General features: G+C 39.7%; 1 protein-coding gene across 5 annotated transcripts in view; it reads right to left on the bottom strand.

Annotated features, from left to right (window-relative positions):
* Positions 1-22571, bottom strand: part of Slc4a10 (solute carrier family 4 member 10) — a 279408-nt gene that overhangs the window by 7401 nt on the left and 249436 nt on the right. For all 5 annotated transcript variants that reach the window (XM_032903383.1, XM_032903384.1, XM_032903385.1 and 2 more), the window contains 4 exons: positions 18219-18392; positions 17394-17516; positions 6279-6346; positions 2942-3058 (listed from right to left, as the gene is read on the bottom strand). In XM_032903383.1, the coding sequence (XP_032759274.1) occupies positions 2942-3058; positions 6279-6346; positions 17394-17516; positions 18219-18392 (482 nt within the window). The remainder of the gene's footprint in view (positions 1-2941; positions 3059-6278; positions 6347-17393; positions 17517-18218; positions 18393-22571) is intronic.

The raw sequence follows: 22571 nt of genomic DNA, 5'->3' as shown, positions 1-22571 counted from the left end.
CCATAAAACAAGAAGCCGCAGAGGAGCACTGGTGTGCACGCATGGCACTGCTCTGCCAGGACCAACGCAGGCGTCCTCAGAATGAGCTGGGGTCAGTCAGCTCCTGCCTCTACTTCTGGTCAAACTACACGTGATATTTCTAAAAACAGTGTATAAGCAAAACAAATGAGAGGACACTGCTGTTCTAAGCTCCTCTGCACAAGTACTTAAGCTTCTGAGGTACGTTATGGAAAGGAATGAAGTGGAAAATGACTGGGGGAAGGGTAGGTCAGAAGATGTGTGGAGTCAGCTTGGGTGGCTGGAGATATGTGTCTCAGTAATCTGTGGCCTCCTTTGTGACGGTGCCATCTAGCAAATGTGCAGAGTTCTTTGTCACATTTCGCTGTCTTTAGCAGATGTTGAGGGGAGGCAGTTGCTTCAGAAGGGTATCATTGCTATTAATATCGATGGTTTTAGAATTTCTCAAAGCCACTTCCTTTCTTTCAGTGTGAGAAGGAAGACACTAGCAACTAACAGACATAAATTATATCACATCAGAGAGCGAGCGAAGGCAGAGCAGCACATTTAGGGACATCACAGGTTTAAGGCAAACATGGGTTACACACACCCCCCCACACCACACACCTCACACACACACCCCCTGGCACATCCCCACCCCCCACACCACACACACACACACACACACCCACACACACACACACACACACACACCCACACACACACCCCACACACACCCACACACATACATCCCACACCCCCCACACACACACACACACAGACACACACCCACACCCCCCACACACACACGGGGGGGGGGAGTGAATTAGGGGGGAGGGGGCACTAGATTTAACTTTCATTCTAAAATTGACATTATATCACTATATAACTAAAAAATCGAACAAGAAACTCATGACTACACCAGTATGAATAATGGTCTCCTTAGAACTAGACTTTTAAAACAACTAGGTTTTCCAGTAAAGGGCACCATTTGACTCTATATTGACTTTAAGAAGCACATATAGTAGTATCACATAGTAGTATAAAGCTTTTGCTCAATACAAAGAAAACCAGGAAACTTTGGACTATGGGCCCCCATAGTTCACGATGAAAAGCACCTGGAAGTTTGTCTCAAATTCTCTACTCAGTTCCCATGAGTGGCATTTTATTTGGAGTCCATCAACCTAGATTTCATATTTTAAAATGAACGGGAGAAATGTCAACTTTTACTGTCCATGGACTCAAATCGCTCTGTTGTTACTCTGATTTTCTTTTAGGATTTCTGACAAAACTCAATGACTGTGAAGATGACTACAAGGGTCTCTAAGTAGGATTTTGAATGAAGAATGCTAAATCATGTTTTAGAATGAACATCGCTGCTGCTAAATCCAAGCAGGGGTATACATGCTGGCCTGTTCAAAGACATCATTCAAAAGTCTTAGAAATAGTCTGTTAAGAAGCTTATATCACCCTCCTTTGGTCTGTTTTAAAGAATTTAGAGAGTATAATCAGTGGAATTCAGTCAACCAATGGAAGAAGGAAAGGAGGGAGAGAGGAAGGAAAGACCACCCCAGCTCCTGGGGTGAAGATGATTGCTGTCTTGTTTACTCTGCTTGCTACAGAGATGACACGGAAGCAGCATGCCATTTTGGGGTGACAAAAACATGCAATAAGAGGTTCCCACAAAGACTAATGCAGTCTCGCTATGTAGCCCATGGCTCCAATATTGTGTTTCATGAAGTTTGAAAGTTTGGATATACCACAGCAACATGGATGGAAGCTCCCAGATTTGCAATTTTCAAAATTAAAGGGACAAATTTTCTTTTCCCAATCTACCAATTTGCTATTATTGCTTGCTCGGTATGGTTCTGTAAGGCCTGTTTTTTTTATATGTGATACACTTGCATACATTAAGGGGAAATGTTCCCTCATCTCTCAGAGCCCTTTAAAGAACTGAGTAGATATAAACCACCGTATGTATCAGACTAGCATTGGATTGGAGTCCAAGACGCTCCAGGCCTTTTGCCTCCCCAAAACTCACACAGATGACACAGGCTGACCGGGTTTCCAGAAGACACCACTTAACATAAGGAAATGCAACCAGGGAATAGGTTTGAGGGAAAAGATCTTACCTTTGGGGAATCAGCTTCTAGAGTGATTAGGAAGGGGAGCTTATGACAAAAGAATGTAATATAAAATTAAGTAGAAAAGTTAATGTAAGGTTATAAAAATAAATAAATAAAATCATTATCACACCATCCCCAAACATCAACCGTTTTCTTATGAGAAGCAAAACTAGCATAACACAGAACTTTCCTCTTCTGTTCAGCATCTAAGATGGCTGCCTGGTATGGTCCAAACTCATTTATAAATTCTGGGAAATTCCACTGAAATACCAGGATTCTCTTACTGCTTAAAAACATTTCCTCTCTCAGCATGCACAGCTACAGGACTGCTCACATGTCTACAGACAGATGAGAATGGATGGATGTTCAGGGTAAGGCTAGGGGACCTTGTCAGGAACTTGAAAATAGGGAACTGGAAATCAAGTAAATGTAGAATGACCATTTCATGTGCCAAATCATTACCACAAAGGAGTAAGAAGTGGGGAGCCTCAGTAGTCCTGGGAATGTGTGATGAAATCCATGAAACCACACAAACAAAGAGTGGGCCAGAATGAATGTTCAAAACCGTCATGCACGGGGTCATTAACAGCTCCATTTCCCCCCCACTGTCATAGTTTTGGAGTGAGCTTTAATTTGAAAGGAAGACACTGAGTGAGAAGCATAATGCTTATAAAAATTATCATTCTCCCTTTAGAAAAAAAATCTGAAATATTTTAACTTTAATTTTTATTAAAATCAATAGTATCTGTTGAATCAATCTGGTGAATTTATACCATAAAATATTAATTAATATAACCTTATTATTTCAAAATTCCAACCTTTTAGAAGGAAAGCGTGACTCCTTTTCTTTTGAGTTGTCAGCAGTGACTAGAAGGTTCCCCCACATGGCAGTCTTTGACATTTCATCAGAAATATTGATCACAGACGGGTCGTCTCTAGATAGGAGTTTACCCAAAACAAAATATATTTATATTACAATAAGTAAGTAATGGGACATTCAGTTAGGGAAGATGAATAAAAGACAATTTTATCAGTATGTAAAACATTTTATCAATTTTTTTCCACGCGGAAAATGAGAGAAGAGTAAAAGAGGGGAGAAGTAAAGGCCAGCCACGAGCACGTGGAGGGAAGGGGGATGGGGAGTGGGGAGAGAGGGGACAAAGGAGAAGAGGGTAAGAGAGCAGAGAAGAGAGAGAGGAATAAAAGACAATTTTATAAGTATTAAAACATTTTATCAATATTTTAATAGTAAAGCAAATACAACATAAAGCTCTCATCTAAAATATTTTAAAGTGTACAATTAAAAGTTATAAAAGGTGTTTACAACTTAGAGCCTACTTCTAGCATCTGTCTCCAGAATTTTTTCATTTCATCAAACTGAAATTTATATCTATTAATCAACTCTCTTCTTCCTCCTTTTTCCTGCCCCTTTCCCTGGCAATCTGCACTGCGTATTCTGTGTCTAATGCTTTGAGACTTTTCAGTACCGATGGAAAATGGATCACACAGTGTGTGTGTGTGTGTGTGTGTGTGTGTGTGTGTGTGTGTGTGTGTGTGTGTGTCACTGGCTCACTTTGTCTGAAAGTGTCCATCCATACAGTTCAAGATGCCTACATTTCTATTCTTTAAGGTTGAATAACAGTCCCATTTGTTTATTAAAATAGCAAATTTTTAATAATTAAAATATAGAAGCATTAACCAACTATCTCAATTATTAAAAACATATTTGAGAATCTGAAGAAAAGAGTCAAGTTGTATAGATAAAGATTTGGGCTACAGTCCCCTTAGTCCATCCCAGGTCACAGATCAGTTTCTGTGTTTGTTGTTGCTCAGTCACTAGTCCCTATCATTTGCAGCCTGGTGGATCCCTTCTTCATCTCCTCCAACCCTGCAGTGGCTGCCACTGTCCCAGATGCCTAAAATACTCCGTGCCTTCCTTCCTTCTGACCTCACCTCTTGTTATCTTCCATCTGCTTACCGATCTGTAGCCACATTCTAATAGTCCCCAGACTGTTTTGAACAGTCTAGAGAAGCTCGGCGTTCCTAATGCTGAGACCCTTTAATACAGTTCCTCATGTTGTGGTGATCCCCAACCCTAAAATTATTTAATTGCTACTTCATGAAATTTTGCTATGGGTATGAATCATAATGTAAACATATGATATGCAAGATATCTGATATTTGACATCAAAGGAGTAACAATGCACATAACTAAGTCTCTCAATTAAAAAAAGCATATGAAAAATCTAAAGAAAATATTCTAATGTATAGATATGGAGTTGGGCTACAGTTTTCTTAATTCATCCCAGATATCAAACTTTTGCTTCCAACTCTATCCTAATCTCGCCTGCTCAGGCATGCCCGTGCTGCGGATATGTTAAATTGCTCTTCTGCCTCTTAAACCTTCCCCTTGTTTGCTTTGTCTTCCTATTCTTCTTTTTGCCATGTACAACTCTGTTAGCTGTGCATATTTCTGTGCTCTGTCGTTATCCTTTACTCTTCTTAGATACAATGTATGCAACAGCAGGATTCTAGATCACTGGTTAACAGCTGCTTACTCGAAAGTCAGACAGAGCTGCACATGAAGAATTAAAATTTCAAAAAGTTAGGACGTGCCTGAGAGGGTGTTAGAAATAGGACCTGCCAAACCAGCTATCAGCCCCAAGGACATTGACCATCTGTAGCCATCCCCTCCCCTTCCTTCACTCCCCTGAGTGAGATGAGCCACCCTACCTGCCTGCCGAGCTGCTAGAGAGCACGTACACCTTGCTGATGTAATTTCGCGCCGAAAGTAACTGTGCACCATTTGAATTGACCAATCATGTGTAACCGCGAATGTCCCCTATATAAACCCCTGAGTTTGGAAGCTCGGGTCGATTCCTGTGTCTCCTGTGGGGACACGTATCAACCCGGGATCCCTTAAGACCCGGGATCTCGTTAGTAAAAGCTACCTCCTGCTGTTACATCAAGATGGCTACTCGTGATTCCTGGGGGCACCCCATCCCACCATTGGAGCGAGAGACGCGGCTCCCCGTTTAGGGGTATGCTCTTTCACACACATGGATGTACCAATAATGATTTGCTTGACTAGGACTGCAACCCACTTACTCAGTAATTATTTGTTTGAAAGCGAATGCAGCCTGTGCATTTCCCATACAGCTGGGAGCATACAGTATTAGATTCTATGCTGGTGTTTAGCTGGTTGGTTTAGTTCGTTTTTAAACTTTACATTTACAACAATTATAGAAAACGTTTATGATGCTTCAAAACTTCCCAAGAGTAAAAACATAATCAAATGGCAGCATAAACTAATCACAGAACAAGTGACAACTTTGTAACTACAAAAATACCACTATTTTTGAGTACATATAACTAGCATACTTTACTATGGAAAAATCATGTTAACGAAACTCCTGAGCTAGCCTCATGTCACCTCTGTTGGTGGCTGTTCACAAGAGGACAGCAAATCTCCCAGTTACTGAACAAAGCACCAGGACTCAGCCTTGCTCAGTTAGAAAACATGTGTTTAGTGCCTCCAGCCTCCTTGAAAATGGAACCTCCTGGAATCTCAGAATAGATCAATCAATTTCCAAGAAGCATTACATAAAAAACAAATATCTCATGATATTAGGAGACAGACTTATGTGGGGAAAAGGTTTAGAGAATTCTGAATTAAGCAAAATTAAACTTTAAGGGGACAGAACTGTTTTTATTATCTCACACACAAAGGTTGCTTATGAATTTCAAGCTAGCATGCAATTGGACCACTGAGCACTTTTAGAATGGCATGTTATAAAACTAGTTCCCTGAGAATTCACTTGAGAATATACACTGATCTCCCTCAATAAAGGGTTACTTTTGAGAGAGAGAGAGAGAGAGAGAGAGAGAGAGAGGGGAGGAGGAGGGAGGAGGGAGGGAGAGAGAGAGAGAGAGAGAGAGAGAGAGAGAGAGAGAGAGAGAGAGAGAGAGACCATTTTCATTTATTTATTTTTTGGCGATTGCTGGCAGAACACTGGAATAGAATTTGTTTTTTGGTCTTAGGTTTTGTTGTTTTAATGCCACCTGAATAACTTCTGCATAGGTATGGAATTCTTAAGCTGAATAGAACAGGCACATTCTAAGGCTCTCACTGCTGTGGTTTAAGCGTCTATTTACCTGTAGTGTCCCTCCAGTGGGAGTTGTACTGTGCCCTCGTCCTCCATGGCTAGCATACTTTGTTCTTCCTGGAATGACAAATGTAACATGTATAAAGTGAACCTGATGGGTCTCTATTTTACATTAAAGAAGAAACACAGATTAATGTTTTATTATCTCATTAACCTCAGGACCTTCCACTTTGTTTGCACTTATTAATGCTAGCACAGGTCCTTTCAATAAAGCCTCAGCGACTAAGAACACAGTAATTAAGGAAAGTCTCATAACACGAAGTAATTTAAATGCTAACGACAATCTCCTACATGTCACTCAAGGCAAAACATGGTTAATTCCCGAGCACATTAAAGAAGCAGCCTAAATTGTACAGGAACTTGAGTGTGGATGCTGCACTGAGACTTTGGTTTTATAAATTGAATTTACATCCCCCCAATTCTCTGCTAGGAGGAGGTGAGGGTTACATATGCAGAGCACTGATTCTCAAACTCTACCTTACAGTTGTCTGCACGCAGTGCTAAAAGCATCACGGGTCCCACCCCTAGAGGTTCTGATTCTGTACATTTCTAACAAAGTCCAGGTGATGTTGATTACACTGACCTGGGACCACATTTTGAGAATTGCTGTAGAGATTTGCAAAAAGTCAGAAAATCCCTTCTCATATGTGTTGAAACAAAGTACCTGTTACGCATGCATGAGGACCTGAGTTCAGATCCCCAGAAACCACACTGGGTCGGCACCACCAGTGCGGAGGGAGGAGGCAGGGAAGGCCCTGCAGCATTTTTCCCACTAGCCTAGTCAATCAGTGAGCTCCAGGTTCCAAGACATACACCCCGCTCAAAAATTAGAATAGAAGATGATAGAGAAAGACACCTGATATTGACCATGTATGTACGAACATACATATATGTGCACATAAACCTGTACCTGTAACCTTCCACAGAAAGGCAGATTTGTAACTCGCCATGAGGAAGTAATAAACAAATACCCTCCATTTAGATGTATATTAAGTTTTTGTTTCATGCTTTATATTTCTTCTTACAACAGCAATATTCTATCCTTCTCTAAAAGGTGAAAAGACTTAATATACTCTTGTACACATTTTCTTCATTTATAAGATTTTTAATCAATGAACTTTTGAGATGAAGATAAGCTTATGGCAATCATGTACACAAGTCTTATTTATTTTTCAATGACAGTACCATTAAAATTTTACATGCATTATATAGGTCTAGATATCATATATGTAGATTGGGTGTATACACACAGTAGTATTTAAGGCATTCATTTACATCTGGCCTTGGCCTAGTTCATTATTTAGGGCCATTTTTAAATGTTAGATTTGTGGGTCTGACTCCTGGGAGAGATTCCTAAGATGTGCAGACTCAAGGAACCAGGTGTTCCTGCCCACTGGAAATGGACTGACGAAACAGGACTGGTACTATTAATGAGACCAACTTAAAGCAGCTGCCTAAACTCAGTTTAGTTCAATTGGCCTAAATGAACTAGTTTACCAGTTGGTAAAGAGATGGCATTGGCTTAGTGCCATTATTCCCATGGGCAAAATGTTGAATGCCATACTTAATATAATTTCAAGTGATGAAGTGATCTCAGGTGCTTCTGCAGCTGGCTAACTTGTGACTGTACAGCACTCTCCCAGCCTGCTGATCAAGGCAGGCCCCTCTGAGGCTACTTCAGCTACGATGGCCGTAGAAGTTCCAGGTCATCTATGCTGTGGATAATGTAAGGGGCCCCCATGAGCTCTTCTACCAACTTTGCTTATATGTTCCCCTCAGATACCTGTGCATTACACTCCATGGGACTAATACTTCCTCATGTCCAAGAAAATAATTCTATTCACTTTCTGTGCTGCTTTAGAAGTAGTTGGTTTCTTTCAAAGCCCACTTTACCCTTGTCATGGACAGTGTTCTTAGAAGAAGAAGGTGAATAGTGCATGTGTCACTTTCTCACTCCTGTGGCTTAATATCCGACAAGAACCAACTTAAGAGTGTGATTTCGGCTTACAGATAACAGTAGGGAAGGCATGGTGGCAAGAACACGAGGTACCTACCATAAGCAGTCAGGAAGTAGAGGCTAAACCAGAAGTGAGGCTCAACTATAAATATGAAACCTGAGGGTCTCCCACTAACCTCTAGTGAGGGTTCAGTCTGTTCTGGTTCCACAATACTCTAAAAAGTGTCACTAACTGGAAAATGAGTTTGCAAACACACATGGCTATAGAAGACATTTTATAATTAGACGAGATCACTCCGCTCTATTTTACCACAGCGTCATGGTTATATTTGAGACTCAAGAAAATAGCTTAACTTGAACCCCTATATAATATAAAGGCAAGTTAAATACTTTCAACACACAATGGTACAGATTAACTATCTCTATCTCTTTTTTAATTTTATTTTTCTTGGATATTTTATGTATTTACATTTCAAATGTTATCCCCTTTCCCCCATCTCATGCCCCTTTGCCTGCTTCTTTGAGGATGCTCCCACTACTACCCACCCACTCCCACTTCAATGCCCTGGCATTCCCCTACACTGGGGAAACGAGCCTTCACAGGACCAAGTGCTTTCTCCTCCTATTGATGCCAGATAGGGCCATCCTCTGCTACATATGCAGATGGAGCTATAGGTCCATCATTGTGTTCTCTTGGGGTGGTGGTTTTATCCCTGGGAGTCTGGTGGGGTCTGATTGGTTGATATTGTTGTTCTTCCTAACCCCTTCAGTTCCTTCAGCCCTTCCTCTAACTCCTCCATTGGGGTACCTGTGCTCAGTCCAGTGGTTAGCTGCAAGTATCCCCATTTCTAATGGGATACAAAAGGGAAAGATCTTGCAAAAGTAAGATCAAAACGCAGGAAGACAAATATGAGATCCTATAGCTTCATGTCCAGCGCCTGAAACACCTGTGGTTCAAAGGGCTCCAGCAGTCCCATCTCTCCTGCTTCACTGCCTACATCGCCTCTCTTTGGTAACTCCACTACCTGCTCCATGGTTTCCTTTGAAGTAACCCTCTGGTTCTGTTATCTACCACATGAGGCTTTCTTTATAAGCCAACCTCCAACCTCACAGCTTCATATATTTCTTTCTTCGGCCTCCTTTTTAGGGATTCAAACCCTGTGGTACATTTCTTTGCCTCAGAGGCCTTCAGAAATCTTGGCAAAAACTTCACTGAGTCTCTTATTCTTGTAACTCACATGCTTATCCAACTACTACAACACAGTTCTGCCAAGTCCTTCAACCAGCACAAGATAGAGCTGTATCAGCTCTGTATACCGACCCTATGGAAATACCCACAGATAGAGCTGTATCAGCTCTGTATACCGACCCTATGGAAACACCCACGTAGACGTTTGTTTCAAGGGGCAATGCCTTCAGTGACTACGTAGTCTCAGTTTAGATATAGTCTTAAAAGTAGATTTCCATATTCACAAGGTGAAGTCTAATATGGATGGAGTCTCACCTTCAAGTTACCCTTTCTCTTGTCTCTGTACACAGCATAAGATTTCTTTTTAATGGTGCTAACCTCTAATAATTATAATGGCATATCAGCCGCAGCCTTGTATATAACTGTAAGCTCACAGTTCCCAACAAACTGAACAGTTTTTATAGCTTTCTGTTCCACTAGCTGCTATATTATAGACCTGGGTAAAAGCAATAAGTAATAACCATAATAGTCTAGATACCCACACAATTTTGACCTTTTCCCCCCCAAAAGTTGAGTCTATTACTTTCATATTCAGATTTTAGAAAGGCTGAATTCAACCAAGTTCTTTGGCAGAATATGACATAATTTGTCTTTGGTCCAACTCAGTGGAATCCGTGTTCCCTTTGAACCCTTAGGAGTTAGTTGGTCTTCTATTGTCCAATTTCTTTCAGCATTATGGCCTTCTGAACTCCTACCAGATTAGCCAGTAAAGGTCTGCTTACTGTACTAGTATTTTTCTGGTCCTATTCCAAATTCCTGCACATTCCTCACACAAACCTGTTCTGTGGGCCAGCAGCTGTGTGGTCAGGCCTTATCCCTCTATAACAAATCTCCACGTTATTTTTCTCAATATTGTGAACAAAGACCTGATGGGAATCAGGGATTACCAAGGGATATAGTCCATTATGTCAGGGAAGACATGCTGGCAGGAGTGTGAGGGACCTGGCTACACAGCATCAGCATTAAGGAAGCAGAGGGCAGCAAGAAGTGAGTCTTGGCTCTAAAACCTCAAGGTCCACCACCAGTAGCCATTTTGCTCTAGAGGATTCACCTCCTAAAAGTTTCATAATCGTCTAGAAAGTGTCATCATCTGGGACCAAGCATTCAAATACACAAGCTTATGGGAAACAATTTATACTCAATTTACAACAAAAAGATCATTAGTTAAAATAACTCATTTAACTATAAGAAGAGCTAATCTGCAGCCTAGAATGAGGTGTTCCTTGCAACTTAGGCTATCAAGGCATATGGGTATATGAACACCATGGAGTCTGAGTCAGAACATATATTTCCATTCAGATGGAAAATGTTGTTTTTTATATTCTTGTATATGGAGGAACATAAATGGACCCTCAGTAATTCCAAAGGCTATATATGGCAAACTAAGATGTAAACAAAATATATATGTCTTTGGTTGTTCACAGATGACACATAGCATCTCTTTTGGCCAAACCAGAAAGATTTAATAAAGGTTGAAATGCAAAACAAATGGAAGGGAATGAGGGCATGGTCAGCACTGGTGTCACCTGGCAACAACAACAGCAGGCAGACCCATTAGCAGCAAGGACCGGGGCTAAAGTTTGTGAATAATGTTTTCCTTGATAATTTTCCGCTTTTCTTTCAAAGTGCTTTCAATAATTATTTTGTATCTGAGGCTCGTTAGTATGTGTGGGTTTTATACTAGTCATCATTCTATCCAAATAAAATCTCATCACCTCTAAAGATAGCATTTCCCAGCCGTGCTTATCTGCAGTGAAGGTGGCAGAGCAGCCACTGCTGCCGTCCCGGTGCCAGAGGGAGCTGGGTGGGCCTGGGCCTGGTGATGGAGGGACAGCTGTAAGCCAAGCAGCACTGTTGGAGAGGCACAAATGGTGGCTTTTCATAGAAGAGCCATTAAATCAGGCACAGGCTTCCCGCCCAGGCTCTCATCATCAAGAAGACACAAGTCGAATGAAACTAACCAGATAACTACTGTAGAAATGCTTAACATGGTTTCCATTTAGCATGTCATCACATAGGATCCATCAACGATCCAACAACGAGCCATCCAAACACAAAGGAAGGGCTTGGCCAACAAGACGCTGGAAATCTTTTATGCTATGATTTTAAGACAATACTTTAATTAAGATGATTACCAAAACAGTTCTTAGATATGAAGTAAGAGGGAAACAAGTAAATCCATATCCAGTAAAGAGCAGGAAAACTGACTCATTAAAAAAGGAATCTACTCAATTGCGCTCATTGCATTATGTTCTAGGCACACCTCAAAGATGATTAATAGACAGTACTAATCAGTTCTCTTAATGAATGAATATTTACATGGCCTATATGATATTTGGCTATAAGGTACTGAAATACAAAAGTAAAAGAAGATATGAGCCTTATTCTCGAAGGAAATAAAGGATTAGCACAGAGAGCACAGGACTAGATGGAGAGAAGAGGAAACTTTAGGTAGGAAGATGAGAATGTGAGACAAGCATAACGGATGGAACTTAGTGAAATGTTTTCAAGGCAGTGAGCGAGTAGCTTCATTAAACACAAAGGCCCGTGCTGAGTTGATATGGAAAATATAACCCATCAGCTATTAGTGTTTGATAAACTGAATGATATTTTATCCTGAGTCTGAACTTTAAAATTAAAATTAAAATTGTTATATTACAGTACCTGACACGTTCCCTGTCCTTTACCTTCAGTAAGGCAGGTAACTTCAGCTTTATAGTCACTTTGGGGACAAGGTCTGTATCTATGTGGGAGCCATTAAAAAATCTCAATTTATAAACAAGAGCAGAGGCAGTGTTTACAAAGGTACTTAAGTTATTACAGGGAGTAAACACTTGGTGATGCTGTAACTGATGCTTTGTTAAAGGACTGGAGGAGAGTCAGGACTCATGTTCAACACTTCATTAAGGAGGCAAATAAGGCCTGAAGAACTTGGGAAGCACCCACCATTTCATTCTCTCGACTACTGTGCTGGGCTGCAGGCAGTACATAGGCATGTAATTTAAATGCAATAAATGACCATGTTCATAGCATCCTTATTTATAATAGACAGAAGCTGAGAACAATCCAGATGTTCCTCAACTGAGGAATAGATACAGAGAAGGTGGTTCAATTATACAATGGAATACTTTTCAGACTATTCAGCTGTGAAAAATGAGGACATCATGAGTTTTGCAGGCAAATGGATGAAACTAGAAAATATCATCCTGCGTGAGTAACTCAGGCTCAAAAGGACATGCATGGTATGTGCTCACTGATCAGTGGACATTAGCCAGAAAGTACAGAAGTGTAACAAGTAGTAAGACACACGAGAGGATATTTCAATTCCACTTAGAAGGGGGAAAGAAATAACCACAGGAGGCAAAGGGAGGGAGAGACATAGGTGGGAGACAGGAGAGGGTGGGGAAAGGGGTATAGGGTAAGATATGGGAGGACAGGAGAGAAGCCCAGAGGACCAACAGAATGAATAGAGATAAGCAGCCTCAGGGATGGGAGGTGCGGGAGCCTCTAGAAAATACCAGAGACCCAGGAGGTGGGAGACTCTAAGGACTCAATGGGGGTAACCTTAGGCAAAATGTTCAACATTGAGGAGAGGGAAATCAAAGAGTCCTCCTCCAGAAGAAGAAAGGAAGGAAGGAAAGAAGGAACGACGAAAGGATTATATTTAATTTCCAATAGATTAAAGAGTTGGTAACATAAAAGAATAAAACCTTCAAAGGTAAAAATGGAGTGGGACATAGAATTCTAAGTCCACGGATGCATCAGAATTTGACTCAGCAACATTCTGAAGCAAGCGCGCGCGCGCGTGTGTGTGTGTGTGTGTGCGCGCGCGCGCGTGTGTGTATGTGTGTGCACGACTGTGCGTGCGCGCGCGTGCGCGCGCGTGTGTGCGTGCGTGTGTGTGCGTGTGTATGTGTGTGTATGCGCGCGCGTGCGTGTGTGTGCATGTGTGTGTGTAAGGGGGGATGTGGCAGTGAGAAGACAGTTTGCAGCAGTTTGCTTTCTCCTTCTGTACTGTGAGTTTAGGACTCGATCTGGGTGGACGGCTTGATGGGCAGCACCTGTAACTGCTGATAGCCTCACTCTCTCTGGACCTGATTCAGGACCTTTAAGTATCACCTAACTTACTCTAAGTGCAAAAATTCTGACACGATAATCTTGTACTAAGAGCTTAGCTGTATTAGAGAGATTGAGATTCCGTGAGTCTAATAAAAGGCTTATCTCAGATGTCAATTCACCTGGAGGTCTTAAGAAAACAGATTGCTGGCTCTCACTCTGGCTTCGATGGAACAGGCCTAGGAATTTGCATTCTTAAAATATTGCAAGGTGCTGGCTGGTGCAGCAGGGCTGCTGGAACCACATTTTGGGAAAGTGCTGCTGCAGGAGAGAGAACACACTTGCCCCACTCTTCGGTTGAATTATATATATAAAAGCACTTATCTGTGTCAGTAATGAGGACATGCTTCCTAAACCTACAGCCAATTCTTACCTTTCTAAGAAGTAAAGCGTTTGCTGTAATTTGTTTAATTGTGCTTATTTTTGGATTGTACTTTCTTGGAATTTTTCATGATCACGGCTCCACGTGCCTTCTTTCTGTTTTCCTCTATACTGTGTGTGTTAGAGGGATGCCTCAGTAATGAAGAAGGTATAGATACGAACACTTCTACAGACTTGCATTCCCAGCCTCTACCTACCGCCTGTACCCTTGCTCTCCACCCCAGAGCAAACATTCTGCTGGAGTTTTCTGCATTTAGTGGCGGTCCTTCTGTCCTGTGTGTAATGTCCTGGAGGATACTGAAGAAGGAAGGCAGGCATGTTGGTACTCTGAGCACATTTGGACATCCAGAATTGATTCTGCAGGCTTCCCTTTGCACAGAGCAATGTGCAAAATGTCAGGGTTCCAATATTCATTTCTACCCTGATTATAATCCTTTCTTCCTAAAAACCGAAGCATATGCATATGCATATGCATGAAGTACATGAAAATTTGGAACAGAAGCTCTGCGACCTTGGACTGGCCTGTGTAGCTATTTATTCTGCTTAACTCATTATTGAATTTTAAGGTCATATGAATGTTTTCTTGGAGCCATAAGTCCAGAAATGGGCTAGTGATAGGAAAACCCTGGAGGATAAAGGTACAAGCTTGTAACTATCATCAAAAGGACAAGAGGTGAGCCCACTTTAAATTCAAGTCTTGGATGCTGAGACATTTCTGCCGTTTATCATCTTGCCAGATCACAATCAGAGTTCCTCAATTAATGTGAACATTTCGGAACAACTTGTCCATTACCCGCTCTATTGCACACATTCTTGGAGCACTGAGCATTGGTACAAGATGCTATAGAACAATCATATCTTTCATGGGAAATCATGGGCTCCAGAAAAGAAAATACCCAAATTTGGGTCCTCAAGTAGAAAGTGAACCTTGGATGTGAGCTTTGGAGTCATCCCCCGCATGTCCTCCTCCACTCCTCGCCGATTCTACTTTTCCAGTGCTAATTCCAAACAGAACATAAGTGTCTCTGCACGCCCTTTCCTCCATCTCTCCACTGTGTTGGAGTAATGTCCTCTATGCACTCCTTAGAACTGTATTTCAATGTTTGAGCATAGGTTATTTCTTGAATGAAGTACTGGGCTTCCTATTTATTGTTATGCAATTAGGATCATATAAAAGTATCATCATCATAATCTACGTAAAATTTTCAGGATCTCTAAACCATCCCCATAAATAGATTGTAAGGTTTGTTCCCCCTCATATTTGGAACTGAAGGATTCAACTATAAAATTGCCCTCAGTAAGTCTTATTCTATTTTTATATCCTTGTTGAAAGTATAAGTTTTAGGAAATTTAGTGGTATTCAGTTGGTCTTAAAAATCTTTACTTTCAAGTTAAAAAGACCAGTAAACATGATCAGAGCACAGTAAGGCAGAGTGTGAAATGATGGAAAATGGTTAGAAACTCTATACAAGGTCTCAGTGGGGTTAATAATTTCCCCAAACACATCCATCACACACACACAAACACACACACACACACACACACACACACACACACACTCTCACACACACACACACACACACACACACACACACACACACAGGAATGGCTAATTCTATCAGCAATAATCATATCTCAGTTAAACCTTTTGGCTGAGTACCACTCTGCAATGTTTCAGTGGCGAGCTCTAATACATTTATGATTGCTGTCAACTTGTTCTCTAGAATGTCACGAACAAACAGGAGAATCCAACAGTCTTTCTATAGTTCTAGAGAAAATAAGATAGCTCGGGAGATTACACAGCATTTTTCTGAAGCGCTTTCCAAATACTAAGAGAAAGGAAATTCTGAGAAGGTTTCATGCTAAGAATGGCCTTAGGAATATAGTATGGAAGGGATGGTAGTCTATGGAAGAGGGTGCTTCTACCATATTCTATATATTCTACCTGTATCAGATACAGCCAAGATGTTTGATGGGAAATAAAAGCAAGACAATAAAGAAAACATAGTGTGTCCATTACTAGATGAGTAATTTTGGGGTTATAATTACCTGGAAGATATTGAAAAGTCATTGGCAATAAATTTTGTCTTCAAAATTATTTACCTTCAAACTATTAGCCTCATAAAAATATTCATGGTGGAATACACTATTATGGATTGTTAAAATGTTATTTTAAGATCTCTATTGGCTTAGATGTGTATAATAAGCAGAAAATTAAAGAACCAATAATAGTTTCACAATATTTTAATGCTGCATTAACATTATTAGAAGTAAGATTCTACATATGCCTTCTACAACATTTTGGAAAATTGAAACATTCATACAGAAAGAAGATACCCCATTGTGCATGAGGATGCCATAGAAAAAGGAACCATCAATCACACACTATAAAGCTACGTTCGTAGAATGCTTTTGACTAAAACTTGATCAGGATTTATGGTTCAATCTGGGCTATCTAAATGATTGAGCAAAAACAAAAACTTCATTTTTATAGATAAAATTTACCTGTAGGAGAAAAGAAATACATGGATGACCCAAAAATATTCTATAGAAAAGAGGCTGAAACCTTTTAGTAAACACCTGTGAAAACAAAACTGGAAAAAAAGCACAATTCTAAAATGTTTTCTTTCTTTTTCATGTATACAATATTTATTTCGGTCTTGTGTTTTGTGGTGTGTGGACTCAGTTACTCTGTTAACGAATGTCGAATGCCTCATTGTTTTCATTAACATTCCATGTAGCTCTTACATACTGTAATAATGGCATGTTAAATAGTCTTCTAAAAGGTGCAGGTGGACACATGACCTCTGTATATTCCGTAAAACTCCCTTCTCATCCTCTTCTCTTATGAACAGAATGAGGTAACTCAGTGGTCTTTGAAGACAACTAAAACCCACAACACACTCAGATAATTTTTAAAGCTTCGATCATTTTAGAAGCAAATTAGGTCAATTTCTTTCCACTTAAATATTTTGTCTGTCTTAAGGATAACAATTTTATTTAACTCTGATTGAAACCTGTTACTATAAAAAATACCAACAGTGAGGTATCACATTGTTTCTGTTTCAAACATAGTCAATCAAAAAGCAATAGTTATATGACTGAAACTCAGAAACAGCTACAGATCAGTAATTTTCTCCCACCCATGATCATGAACTCTGAAAAATAAGCCTTATCATTTGGAGAGCAACTAAATAAAGGCATTTGCATATTTCTTGTAGGGTTGGCTTACTCAGGTAAGATCCCCTCCCCAGCAATATTTTTAAACATTAAACTTCCAAATTTTTCTTCCTGTTGTATTTGGTAATCATCATTTAATGAAAAATAGAAAAAGTTAGTTTTGCAAAGAGCTACTGTTGCTCTTCTCTCTTAAATAAAGTGTCAGTCTCATTTTGACTTACTTCTTTCTCAGCATCTTCCAGTTTCTTTTTTTTGCTCTCAGGCATTAAATCATCGAGCCAGCTAAGTTCCCGTTTGGTAAACAAGAAGTCCATCAACTTTCTCACAAATACCAGTGCCAACACCTGAAGAAAAGAGTAAAGTAGTTTAAAATACAAAAGAAGACAACTGAAAACAAAGAAAGAAGATGCAGATGCAGACGACTTTGTATTAGGGCTGTCAGAATCTAAGAGTTGAAAACCTATCTGCATAAAGCTCGGCCTGGCCTCTCCTTCCCTTCTCAAAGCACCAGAGTGAAATGTAATATTTTATTCAGTGGTGAAGGCATTTGAAAGAAATGTTTTAAGCTATAAAATATATTTGATCACGCTTCCTTAAATACATTATTAAAAGCTTGAACCATGATAAGTGAACATTAGAAGATTCTTACTATGCTATTAGCTTTTGAGTTAGGGATGGTCATTCACATTCACTATATTTTTTAATATATTTGAAATTTGTTTGAAATATACAATAAAATGTCATTTTAAAAATTCCCCTGATTTGTCATATTTGTTAGTATACCTCAAGCAATTTTTTTTAAATTTACAATGTCCATCCTGCTTTCAATTAACTACTACATTATGGATGGCCAAAACAAAACAACACCAAGCAAACAACCTTAGATGAAACAGAGACATGCAAATACTTATTTTGTTTCCAAGTTTATCGTGGCTTTTCTAGTAACTGTTCAAAGTTGATTCTAGGCCTCTCTACTGTTGCAGTTTTAGTTTATGTGTTTCCCCAAAATTAGTGAAAGGGAAAATCAGTTGAGGAAGGTTTCATACCATCATAGGAAAGACAATAGCAGCTCTTGAAACTTTGATTATCCACAGAAGGCCGAGACAGCTCATCTGAATGACTGTGAAGAGATGGACTTTTCGGAGAGGTACATGCCTTAGATAGATGAAATCTGGTTGGTGTTTGGCTGGCATCCAGAAGAGTTTTATTCTATCAAACAACTAAAAGATTAAACAGATGGTTATTGTATTTGAGAACAAGACAACAGTGACCATAGGCCAACTAGATATTTAGTATCCTCCCAAATATTACGTTCAAATGACATAGTTGTGGAACCTGCAGGGTAGTTTGAGCTACTGTTTATTGACTACTATGCTATACTTTCCCTAGTGTTACAACAGGGTGTCATTTGAAAGAGAAAGCCAATGTTACATTTTGCTATCTTGAGAACCAGCATCCTAAGAGGCAAAACAAATCAGTCTCTTACTGCTTATAACATCATAATCTCTCCCTTTTGCCCCAAATATTGCCCTTCTGCCCCTCATGCTTGGTAAGCTTCTTTCTCTCCTGGAGAGGACTTTAGCTTTCACATGCTAAGTACTCCCAGACTCACTCTCTGCCTCAGCCTCCTCCAAGCTCTGCACAAACCCTGAAGCCTACTATTGTGTCTTGAATTCCTTACTGAGCCCTGCTGTTTTGATTTTGCCACTTTGATCCCCAACAAGAGATCTGATGCTATCTTTAGAAACATAGAAACATACATATCATTACCATAAACATTTGGCCTACCTATATTTTTGTTACCAATGTGATCTATTTTATTTTATTGAAGTTGTTTTCCTTGGGGGCTGAGGCGATAGTCTACTAAGCAAAGAGCCCTTAGTGCACGTCTGAGAGTCTGATTTCAAATCTCCAGCATCCATGTAAAAGATGGACATTGTCCGTCTAGCAAATCTGTAAGCTCTAAGTTCTAGGAGATCTTGTCTCAGAAAACAAGGCAGAAAGTGTCTGGGGAAGATGCCCAAATGCTGACGTATGGCCTCCACATGCACACACACACATATGCATGTGAACCTGTGCATACATAGGCATATGCACCTGCACTCATACCTGCACAAATGCATGCATGCAACACATATCAATGCAGCTACACACATGAATGCAAACTATCTTATTTGGATCAATTTAATATATAGATGGATCCAGTGTGATCAATGTATTATTCCATATCAAGTTTGTCATAGTGTTAGATAAAATAACTATATTTAATTTATAAACTGCATTTCTATAGAATTTTACTTCAACACATTTTATTGAATAACTAATTTTACTATACGTTAGTTTATTTTATGTGAACCACTTGTTTAATCTTTAGGTCAAATTCTGCTGTTTACAATACTTCCAACAAAAAGTGATTAATTAGAAAACGACGGTCTTGATCACTGTCAGTCACTATTCTCTCTCATGAAGTTCTTGATAATAAAATAATCTATGCACTTTAAAAGAACATTGGTAAATAAAATATTTCTTAGTTACCATAAGGAAAATGTCAGCTATTATCATCAAATATTTCAGAATTTACTATGCAGATAAACAAGTGTCCTGTGTCAGGGTTAGAGCATCTGGCTTTGTAAAAACCCAGTTTTATATGTAACAGATAAGTATGTTAGGACATCAAAAAACACAATCTATCTTTGCATTGGTGCTCTCTGTCTTACCTGTGGCAAACCACTCTTTAGTTACCTAAATTATTATCATAGGCACATTACTTCATCCATTGATATTCATTCATCACTTCTCAAAAGTATTTGCTGAACCCATGATAGCACCAACTTCTACCTTTATTCTTGGCTCATCTGTGTGTGTGTGTGTGTGTGTGTGTGTGTGCCTTTTCTACTTTAAAACGATCTCTAAAGTTTAGAAACCATCAAGTAGATACGATTTTGTGCACAATGGAAGTAAGAATAGGGAAGGAGTAAAGCCCTCCGGCTTACAGTGGAATGTCCTACGGAATGCTCTCCACACATCCTTCTGCTGCGGGAGGTGTGTGTTGCATAAGTGTGCTTCAGTGAGTGGGCGCCTCAATTGTTATTGTTTAAGTGGCACATTTGCTTCATTTTGGATCCCTGAAATGTTGGAATGAATATAGATGTGGTTATATATTTGAATACAGAAACAGCATTCATGAGAACATTGTGATCTGTTTTTTCTGCCATATTTCACAGTGAGAAGCCTACATGGTAAGTTCCTATATAGTGTCAAAAAGCCAGGCTCCATAAAGAGTCCTCCAATTTGCTTGGTAACAAAGTAGCAAGCTCCTTGAAGTATCTAACATAGATGGCTAACGTGCTCGCTTGTGTATCATTACTGAAGGAATAACGGTTGTGATAAATATATTCTAAGGTTTGTGTTTGGCTTTTATCGTGCCCAAATAGCAACATGGAATATCTTCCCATTCTGTTAGCTCCAGCTCCCAATAGGAACTTCAGTTGTTCACTTAAATTTTTACCAAGTCTGTTTCTCAGTGTGAGACCTGTCAAAGTGTGCCTTGGCTTTCTATTTCGTTATTGTGATTCAATACTCATTAAACTTGACTTGAGGACTTTGATGCTCTCACAATTCCACTTGAAAGGATCACATCCCAAATAATTCTAAAACTTGACATTTTTGTTTAATTCGAAACTATGTGGGTAAAAAAATGCATTTGAGTAGAATTAGAAGGAAATCTGTCGGCATCTACCCACAATTTTTTCATTTTGTTTTTAAAATTCCTGCTGTTATATTTATGTGAGCCTGAGGCCTAATAATAAATGCTTTTCATTTACAGATGAAATCACTACTCATTGTAACTTTTGCCAAAGGCAAAAAAATTCAAAAACAAAAACAAAACAAAATACAAAAACAGAAAAACAAATGAATGAAAACTTTTACTAAACTAATTCTATTGAAACATGTTTTATATGATACTTTATATGAGCAAATTAAATCTTCTTTGAGGAAAATTTTAATCTCAACAGTTCTTGATCATTCCCTCCCCTCCTAGAGGCACAGAGTTCCTACCCTTTGTATATTTCCATGTCTACAACAGCCTCAGTTCTGACAACTAACACTGTTGCTGGGTCAGGAGGCTGCTTCTCTCAAAGGCAAAGACAGCTGGTCAATTCCTCAGACAGAGGCATGGAGCTTCTTACTCCTCAGCTGGGGTCTAATTCTTCTCTGTGTTCTGATCAGCAGTTAAAGTAGCCACTCCATAGTAAACACTCTACTTCCCATTATTTAATTTTAAAAGATCTGTACAATAAACAAGCCTCAATGTCGTCTCCTCTGAAGACAATGAAGTGTTTTGGTGACATGGTATTGTTATAAACCAAGCCAGTTCAAAGGTACATTTAAGTAGAAATCTGTATTCATTTCTGAAGGTTGTAGAATAAATTACGACAGCATTTTGGTTTAATGCAGTAAAAATGTATTGTCCATTTGTAGAGGTCAGAAGTCCAAAGTCGAGATTTTTGGCAGGACTCTGATCCTTCTGGCCAAGGAGAGAACATTTTTTCACTTCCTCTGGCTCCTGACAGCTTCCTATATTCTTACACTGTGGCGGCAGAACTAATCTCTACCTCCAGGCTACCAGCACTCTCTTACCTATGTCTGAGTCCTGTCAGATATGATTTGAGTCTTTTTTTATTACAGAAAATATTTTATATTAAGCATGCCATGTCCATGCTTTCAACAATAGCACAGATTTTTCTATATTCCAACTTTTCTTGTGACAGGGTTTTCTGAAAAGCTTAAGGTTTACCTTTGATAGTGTGCTGATGAGAACAATTATATTCATCAAGGGCAACTAAAGTTCTGGTTTTGTCTTAAGTGTTCCCAGCAGGCGCCTGTTCAGAACACTTCCTCTCCAGTGTGTCACTGCTGTGGGAGTTATGAACCTTTAGTGAGTGGTGGGGAGTATCAGATGCATCCCTAGGCCAGGCTTAGATCATCCATCCAGCCCACAGTTCAAGCACCCACTCTCTGACTCTGCTTTGCGGTCTTGTGACCACCATCGCACATATTCCCACTGCTGGGGCAGATCTATTCCACCAGGAATTCTCTGCTCTAAGGCCTGAAATAGCCTGAAACCATGAGCCAAAATAAATCTTTCCAGTCTTAAATTCTCAAGTATTTATGTTATAGAAATACAATTGGTTCTGGTCATTAATTTGGGGGGACATGACTTTGAGGAACCACTCATTGGAGAAACTGTAATAGCATCCTAAAGGAAACCAGCAGAAAGAATATGCCGATATGCCCCAAAGATTCAGAGTGCACCCATGGAGGTGTATACATGTGTCTACACATTCCTCGACTCTCTCCAATAAGTGAAGACTGGTTCCCCTCCTCTTGTGCAAAAT

This window comes from Rattus rattus, chromosome 5 (assembly GCF_011064425.1).
Source record: "Rattus rattus isolate New Zealand chromosome 5, Rrattus_CSIRO_v1, whole genome shotgun sequence".
Classification (NCBI taxonomy): domain Eukaryota; kingdom Metazoa; phylum Chordata; class Mammalia; order Rodentia; family Muridae; genus Rattus; species Rattus rattus.
The sequence above is the reverse complement of the archived record's forward strand: the minus strand, read 5'-3'. Positions and strand labels throughout refer to the sequence as shown.